Here is an 8,931-nt window from a genome sequence, read left to right as displayed (position 1 = left end):
AGCTCCTGCTCCTGGGCAGCAGGTTGGCCGTTTGGCAGAGTGCCTGGCACATGCCACACCAAGGATGGTGCAGCCCGGGGAATCGGCACGGAGCAGGGACTGGGGAGAGTGTGGCACAGGGCTTTTGCAGGCTCGAGCAGCAATGCTGGTGGACCCTGGGTCCCTCTGGCCCCACTGGCTCAGCAACTGGAGCAGCGGTGGAGAAAGCCAGCGCGTCCTGCCGCAGGAAACGGCCACCGGTGTCATCTCCATCTGCTTCCTGCTGGCTCCTTGAGAGCAGGGCTGTGCCTGGGCAGCTGCTCCCAGCACTGTCACAGAGGGGACGGTGCAAGGTGCCGGCATTGTTCCCGCAGCCATCACATTCCTGCCACTGCCGGCGGAAATGCCGGAGCAAGCACGAAGCCCTGCCGCTCCCCAGGGATGGGGCCGAAGGCTGGGCCTGCTCATCCTTCAGGCTCAGCCAGGAGCATGGGGGTCCTTGGGGGACCTTGGCTGTTGGCGCACTGCTTTGTGCCCTGTGTGGAGGTGGGGGGCTCACACATGCCCGTCAGCCCGCTGCAGACGTCGCGGGGACTGATGGGTGCTGGTGATGCCCAGATGGTGTGACTGGTGCAGCTGGTAGCACCTCAGCAGCGTGCGCCTGCCATGGGCGATTGGGCTCAGCCTGCGATTTTGGCACAGCCGGTGTCCCAGGTCTACCCCGCGTGTCCATCGCCAGTCCCAGGCGGGTGGTGAGCCCTGCCCGTCCCCCTGGATGCAGCCAGAGGTCCCCAAGGGCTGGAGGGCTCCAGCGGTTCTCAGCCCCTTTCCCAGCCCACCCAGCATCTTTGTTCCCCATTCAGCGAGCTGAGACCCAGCAGAGCACCCCGTCCTCGCCATGCCAGGACCTGCATCCGCACGTGCACCCAGGGACAGCTGCCTGGGGAGGGGGCTGCCTCTGCGCACTCGCCATCTGCCTCTGGCTCCAGAGACCTGGCAGCCCTCTGGCTTCAACCCGCCTGGCAGCACTTGCAGCAGCCACCGTGCTGGAGACGCTCCTCTCCCTGCCTGCCCACCACTCCCCACTCTGCCCGTGCCCCTGTCCCCGGCACTGCCCTTGTGCCCCATTGCCTGCACTACCACGGCTCCTGCCATGGTGCAGGGGCTCCAGCACTGCAGGCAGCACGCGCAGGAGCTGCCATGGCACGCGGTGCACCGGGAACGTGACGGAGCCCGGCAGCCTCCCACCTGCCTGCGGGCAGCCAGCCAGGCCAGGAAAAGCCAGAGATTCCTTAGGTCTCCCGGCCCAGGAGCCTTTTCCTCCGGCACCGGCTGGCCACAGCCCAACCGGGGGGTCCTCCCTGGCCTCCTCCTTCCAGGCTGGCGCGGGAGGGCCAGGGTCAGGGCTCAGCTGTGCATCCCCTGGCCGCAGCCCAAGCCCCCGTGCTCAGGGCTGGGCAATGCCCAGTGGGGCTGTGGGGTATCGCTGCCTGTCCTGGCACGGGCTGTGGCAGCCTGCACTGAGGGAGGCTGCCAGGCCAGCCCCCGGCTGCCTGTCCTGCTTGCACCCAGGCGGGTGCCCCCCACCCCGCTGCCGGAGCCCATGGGCAGGGTGCTGGCTGCCTGCAGCTTGGGGCGGGGGGCGAACCAGCGGTGCTGAGGGGCAGCTTGCGGTGCAGGAGGTGACCCCTCCCAGTTCAAACCAGTAGCAGCAGCACGGTAGGGTGCAATGGAGGATTGGTACCCCCACCATCACCCCGGGCGAGGCAGAGCGGGAGCGGGGGGGTTCAGCCGGGGGGAGCCGTGGCACCTCATCCTGCCCCGGTCCCAGCCCCGGCGGCAGCGCCAGCCCCGGGAGGCTGGTGGGGCTGGAAACCGCCGTGCAAGGGCCAGGACGGGACCGGGCAGCCCTCGCCCACCCCCCCGGCAGCGGCTGCCCGGTCCCCACCGGGCGTGGGTCGGCGGGAGCGCGCTGGCGCGTGGCCGGGGAGCGGCGCATCCCGCCCGGTCCCGCAGGATGAGTAATGGCGGCAGCTGGGCCGGCCCCGCTTCCCCGGGCTCCGCTCCCGGCCCCGCAGCTGCAGCCCTTCCGCTCCTCGGCGGCCCCGTTAACCCCCTCCCCGCCGGTGCGGCCGCCCCCCGGCCCGCAGCCCCGCACGGCGCCGGGGCTGAGCTGCCCTCCCTCCGCCCGGGGGCGGCGAGCGCGGGAGGTCTCCTGCAAACAATGCGGGGGGTGGGGGCCCCGCACGGGCACCGCCTCGCTCGGGGGTCCCGGCTGGGGCTCGGGGGGTGGTCCTGTCCTGGGGGGTCCCATCCCTTTGCAGGGCTCGGCCCCCACCCACCCGCGAGATCCTACAGAGCCCTGCCCACTGCATGGGTCCTGCTCGCCCCCCCCCGAGCTCGTGGGGACGGGGACACCAGAGATGGGGATACCAGGGACAGGGACACTGGAGAGAGAGATGCCGAGGACACCAGGGACAGGGATGCCAGGGATGGAGATGCCAGGTACCAGGCACCCGCAGATGCTCCTGTCTGCGGGGCTGTAGGGACAGCTGCACAGGGCAGGTGGGCTCAGGCCGAGGGGAAAGGGGCCACTGGGGGTGCCAGAAGGCAGCAGAGTCTAATGGAACCAGTGAGGGAGACGTGCCCAGGACTGGACCACCACCCTGTGGCACTGGGGCAGCCGCCTGCCCTTCACCTGGGGCTGGAGCATCCCAACGAGGCGCTCGGCAGTAGGCAGAGACAGCTCCAGCTGCTGCCACGCGGTCCCTGCCTGTCTCTGTCCCACTGGCCTCATCCTCCCTACGCCGGGGCCACGCCAGTCCCAAACCCTCCTCCCAGCCCCAGCACCGTGCTGCTGGACATGAGTGCAGCACCCTCTGCTTCACCCAGCACCCGTGGGCGCTGGTAACCAAGGCAATGGCGACATCAGGGGTGCAGGGCAGGAGCACCCACACACCTGCACCTCCCTGCAGAAACCACCTTACAAAAGCTGTTATCCCAGCAAAGGCTCCGGCTAACGAGCTGCGCTGGTCCCCAGACCCGAGCAGGATGGGCCAGGCCATGTCCAGGCTGGGCATGAAGCATCTGCGCACGGTCCCTCGGCGGCAGAGCCCGTTCCGCTGCCCTGCTCCCTGCTCCCAAAGCAGTTATTACCGCTCAGCCCCTCGTCACGCAGCCGACGGCCACCGCGGAGAGGAATTCGGATGAGCAGAAAATTAAACCCCAGAAGGGGATAAAGGCAGAGGGTAGAATTTGCAGCCCAGGGTCTTTGCTCCACAGCCACTTACCCTGGCTGGGACCAGCATCCCTGTGCCCATCCAGCATCCCCTCCTCCATCACCCAGCCCTGCGGGACGCTGGCCTCCTGTATTTTCCCTCCTCCCCAACTTTACAGGCCTCTTTTTGCTGGGTGTCTTCTCTGCCAGCACCAAGCTGGGGAACGGGCTGCCTTGGCCCCCAGCTGCCACTGGGCAGTGCTGGGAGCGGGCAGAGGACCCCTGGGAGCCCTCCCCTCCAGCAGGTGAGTGACTGTGCCCACATCTGCAAAAATAAGGGTTTACTGACATCATAACTCTTTATTATAAAGATATATTTACATGGAATAAATCTTCATGAGAAACATGGTCAACAGGACCTGGCAGCGCTCAGAGCAAGGGTCCCTCCTTTGGCATATGTCAGTGCTTGACACAGAGACCCCAGTGTCCCCCGGTTCTCCCACTGTCCCACAGCATGGAGAGGGCAGAGGGCCCAGAGCCCCACGCTGTGTCCTGGGCACGCACCCCATGCCTCGGAGGTCCCCAGGAGGTGGGTTTGCCAGCCGGAAGGGGACTCCACATCCACTGGAGAGGGGAGGGCAACTCACCCAGGATGGGGGATTAGCACCATGGGAATAAATAAATGCCACATCAGGACAAGTTATGTGCTCAGCCCAGCATGTGGGTGACGGGCAGGAGCCCCGAGGGAGCTCGCAGATCCCTGCGGAGAAGCTCCTCTGCCTGACAAAGTGCTTTGCGCAAAGCCCACGGGTCCTGGTGAGCTGATGCCCAGGGCAGCCCCGTGCCCACCAGGACAGGAGCATCGTGGCAGCACCCGGCCCCACCACGAGCTACATGGGCAACCCGCTCTCAGCCAGCCCCAGGAGGCAGGGAGGTGAGGCAGGAGGCACCCACGGTGCCAGACACGGTGCCAGGGCCACCCGGGACATCCACAGGGAGGAGGTGGCACTGGCCGAGGGCTCACGGGTGGGACCCCGCGCTCAGGGCCGGCAGAGAAGCGGAGCAGGCCAGGACACACGGCGGGCGACGGGAGGCGCATCCCTGGGGGGCCGGTGCCAACCCTGCAACGAGAGCAGACGCGGCCACGCGTGAGTCCCCCCCCAGCAGTGTCACGCGTGTCCCCGGGTCCCCCCCACGCCCCGCGGCTCCTCACCTGCCTCAGAAGGGCATGGGGCCCTTGTGGGAGAGCCGGGGCCGGGGCCGCCGGTACCTCCGCCAGCCGCCCGGCCGCTGCCCGGCCCCGCGCCGCGCCCCCCGCGGCCGCACCAGCGTCCGGATGAGGCCGTCCTCCGCAGCCGTCCCGTCCGGCGCCCGGCCCAGCGGCCCTGGAGGGCAGGGAGAGCGTTAGCCGGGCCCCCCACCCCGCTTCCTGAATTGCCCCCGGCAGGAGCCATTCGCCGGGCGAGCGTTTCCTGCGGCCGGGCCACCTGCGCCGAGCGTGGCCACCGCGTGTGGCCACCGGCCTCGCCGAGGGGCGCGGAGCATTCCGGCCTCAGGCTCTGCCCCCCAGCCCACCCCAAAGCCACCCTACTGTGCCCCTCTCCCTGCCAGCGATGGGCAGGGTCTACCGAGACCCTCATGCCTCTCCTCAGCCAGTGCCCTCTCCCTGCAGCCCGCTGCCGCCCGGTCCCCAGGGCGCCTGGCAGAGACGCTCCGGTGCCAGCACCGATGCCAGCACCACCGGTCCCGCATCCAGACGACGTGAGCCGGGACGGGGAAACGGGCGGAGACCCGCCGTGGGCAGCGCGGCAGGGCCGCGGGTCCCGCTGCCAGCATCCCGGCGATGCCCCGGGCTGTCACCCGCGGCACCAGGCGGTTCGTGCCCCGGCAGCCGGTGGCAGTGACGGCTCTCCGGGCCTCGGCCGGCTGTTGTTCTGCTCGGCTGCCCGGGTGGACAGGGGGGGTTTGTTGGCACCGTGAAAAGCGCTTTTGTCCTCCCCAGCCCGGCGGCAGCCGCTCCCGGCCGGCACGGGCAGGGGTGCCGGTACCCCCGGAGCCCCGCTCAGCCCACCCTGCCCACGGTCACCCGGGCACGCTCCCTCCATCCTCCTCGCTACCCGCCCGGGCACCGGGCGATGCCGGACGGGGGGAAGGGAGGGTCAGGGAGCAGGGGGGTCCCCAGCACGGCGCGGAGCCGCGGTCGCCCCCCCGCCCGGGGGTCCCGGCACTCACCCGCGGCGGCCAGGGCGAGCCAGAGCAGCAGCAGCGCCAGGAGCCAGCGCGGCGCGGCCATGCTGGGGGGCTGCGGGGCGGCGGGGGCGGCGGCGGGAGGCGGCAGCGGCGGCGGCCCCGCTCCGGGGGAGCCGCATTTGTAGGCGGTGAGAGCCCGGCCCGGCCCCGCCGCCCCCCGGTCATGTGGCCGCCGGGCCCCCGGCGGGGGGGGGGGGGGTCCGTCCCCGCCCCGTCCCGCCCCAGTCCCGCACCCCTCCTGGGACATCCCCCCTCTCGTTTGATTCCCTTACGGGTATCGCCTCCTGGACATCCCCCCGCCACATCCTCCCTCAGCCCGGCCCCAGCCCCAGGGCTCCGGGACCACCCTCCCCAGCTTGGTCCTGGGATCCCTCACCCGGGCTGGCTCTGGGTCCCCTACACCCAGCCTGGCCCCAGGACCCTCCTTCCATCCTGGCCCAGGACCCCCTACCCAGCCTGGCCCTAGGACCCACCTCCAGTCCAGGCTCCAAGACCCCCCTCCCAGCCTAACCCTGGGATCCTCCACCCTGCCTGGCCCAGGCCCCCCCTTGCAGCCCACCCACCTCCCCAGGCACCCTAGGAGGCAGGAGGCTGTCCTGGCATTCCCCGATGCCCACCACCCCCAGCAGCCCCTGCACCTCCACTCCCCCAGCCAGGCAGTGCGCCCAGAGGGGTCCACCTACAGCACCCTCCTCCCCTGCTGCCCCCCAGGTCATCCAGCCACTGCCCAGGGGGACACACGAAGCCCCCTCTGCGGGGGTGTACAGCGCAGATGCCATTACCTGTGCGGGGATGGGGGACAGACCAGCTGCAGGACGGGCGCTGCAGCACCCATCACGGGCCAGGGCGGGGGCTAAAGCACCCTGAGACCCCCACGCACAGAGGTGTGGGTGCCAGTCCTGCATGGCGGTGCCAGTCCTGCATGGCCTGGGTGCTGACTGAGCATCCACGGAGCCCCTCATTGACCTGGGTGCGCAGGTACAGCCGCTGGCATGGTGTTGTGGCGGGTGATGACGGCAGAGCCAAAGGCTGCCACAACCTGGGGACCCCCTTGCCCGCAGCCACTGCCAGGGAGGCCACGGGGACCACGCACCGTGCCAGGACATCACCCTTCATGTCCCACAGACCTCATGGGAGGTTTGGGGAGGCCCAGCCCTGTTTGTAACACTCCTCTCCCCCAGCACCCTGGGGGCTGAGGGCTGCTGTGACCCCCCCCACGCCACCCCAGGGATTTGGGACTGGGAGATGGCAGCTGGGGAGGGGGAAGTCAGGGCAACTGTGAAACCAGCTGTGCCAAGGACTGGCACGGTGACAGCCGCAGCACACCGAGGGGTTCTGTGAGCCAACGGTCAGAAAGCGGCTGCTCCAGCTCCGGGCACGGGGTTCCCCTGAGCAGGAGGCTGCCAGGGTGCCGGTACAGCAGTGTGCTGGGTTTGTGTGGTGAGGTTTTGGTAGCGGGGGCGGCTACAGGGGTGGCTTCTGGGAGAAGCTGGTAGAAGTTTCCCCCATGTCCGATACAGCCAATGCCAGCCGGCTCCAAGATGGACCTGCTGCCAGCCAGGGCCGAGCCCATCAGCGACAGTGGTAGTGCCTCTGGGATAACGGAGTCAAGAAGGGGAAAAACCCTGGTGGAAAAACAGCAGCTGGAGAGAGGAGTGAGGATACATGAGAGGAACAGCGCCCCAAGGTCAGTGCAGGAGGGGGGGGACATGCTCCAGGCACCGGAGCAGACATTCCCTGGCAGCCCCTGGTGCAGACCCATGGCGAGGCCAGCTGTGCCCTGCAGCCACGGAGGTCTGTGGTGGAGCCAGCGGTGCCCGGAGGAGGCTGTGACCCCAAGGAAGCCGGAGCAGGCTCCTGGCAGGAACTGGGAGCCCACAGGGAGAGGAGCCCAGGCTGGAGCAAGTTTGCTGGTAGGACCTGTGACCCCGCGGGAGGGACCCCACGCTGGAGTAGAGGAAGAGTGTGAGGAGGAAGGAGCTGCAGAAGCAGCATGTGATGAACTGACCACAACCCCACTCCCTGCCCCCCTCCACTGCTGGGGGGAAGAGAGAGCGATCAGGAGTGGTGGAGCCTGGCAAGAGGGGAGGGGTGGGGGAAGGTGTTTTGTGTTACTCTGATTTCACTGGTAACAGATTCAACTAATTTCCCCAAGTCGAGTCTGCTTTGCCCGTGATGGTGATGGGTGAGTGATCCCTCCCTGTCCCGTCTTGCCCCACCAGCTTCTCCTTCTATTTCCTACCCCCTGCCCAGCCGAGGAGGGCAGCGATTGAGTGGCTTGGTGGGCACCCGGTGTCTTGTACCCGCAACGTACGAGGTATGTGGGGACCGTGTCACACCCCTGCAGCATCCGTAGGCACCGCAGGAGCAGGACATCCCCAGTGCCCGTTCCAGTCCTGCTGCTTGTGCCCGCACCGCCGCTGCAGCCTGGCTGAGGGCTCTTGGCAGGTTTGTCTGCAGCCCCCCTGCTGCTGGCACAGTGTAGGGTCACTGCTCCCTGCCAGTGGTGGGCACTCCCAAAGTGGGGTGCTCCTTCGGAGAGGCCCAGCCCATGGGGTCCAGGAGCTGGAGCCCCATCCCTGCAGGCCAGCTGCCAGGCTCTGGGGTGCAGCGGGGACCCTCCCAGCCCATCCTCCCTGGGCACACATCACCTGCTGGGTTTTGGGACAGGCAGGGGAGGGCAGGCCCTGCCTTGGCAAGGGATTGTGGCAGCAGCCCTGTGCCACCACTTGCTTCCGCATTCCTGGGGCCGCGCACACCCTCCCTCCCTCCCGACCCGCGTCCTGTTTGCCGGGCACGTCACCCCGGCCTGAGTCACCCCACGGCCTCCGCAGGTGACGGAAGGCCAACAATAGCCCACAAAGGGAGGATGTCCCCCCAAAGCCTTCCTCCGGCCCGTCTTCGAGGAAACCTCCCGCGGGAGGGAAGGGCCCCACCGGACGCGCGGTGGCCGATGAGCTTCGTCCTGTTGACGCTGACGTGTTCGGAGCGGCACGCGGCCCCGAGGGTCCCCGGGGACGGCCAGTGCCACCTTCCCCCATGCTGGATGAGGAGGAGGAGAGATGTGCACGTTGATGCTGTACCCATGGCAATGGTAGAGGTCAGTACCAGCCTCATCCCTTGGATGTGGCGTGGGGGGTGGCATCAGGGATGGCATCGCAGAGTTGGGCTCAGCGGTTGGGAATAAGGGGGTGCAGGGACACCCATGTCACTGTGCAGACCCCATGGGCTTGGGCATGAGGGGGGGTGGCAGGGGACAGGGGAGCCTGGGCACCGCCGTGGGTGCAGCCCCCACCCTGGCACCGGGCAGGGAGCAGGCGGGGAAGATAGAAACATCGTTAGCGCATTTGACTAATTAGCAGGATGGCAGCAAACCGCTGCCTGTCGCCACGGCAACTGCATCGCACGTCCTTGAGAAACTTTTGCTGCCATAACAATGCCAGGCAGTTTCGCTGTCACCCTCCGTCCCCGCTCCTGCCCCTGTC

General features: G+C 68.5%; 1 protein-coding gene across 1 annotated transcript; it reads right to left on the bottom strand.

Annotated features, from left to right (window-relative positions):
- Positions 1 to 4,414: 4,414 nt before the first annotated feature.
- On the bottom strand, positions 4,415 to 5,489 carry APLN (apelin). The gene is made up of 2 exons (XM_086619869.1): positions 5,429 to 5,489; positions 4,415 to 4,581 (listed from the first exon to the last, which is right to left on the bottom strand). The coding sequence occupies exons 1-2, from the start codon at positions 5,487 to 5,489 to the stop codon at positions 4,415 to 4,417; spliced, it is 228 nt and encodes a 75-aa protein (XP_086475995.1).
- Between the last annotated feature and the right edge of the window lie 3,442 nt (positions 5,490 to 8,931).

This window comes from Tauraco erythrolophus, chromosome 13 (assembly GCF_009769465.1).
Source record: "Tauraco erythrolophus isolate bTauEry1 chromosome 13, bTauEry1.pri, whole genome shotgun sequence".
In the NCBI taxonomy this organism is placed as follows: Eukaryota; Metazoa; Chordata; class Aves; order Musophagiformes; family Musophagidae; genus Tauraco; species Tauraco erythrolophus.
This window is presented reverse-complemented; position numbering and strand designations above follow the sequence as displayed.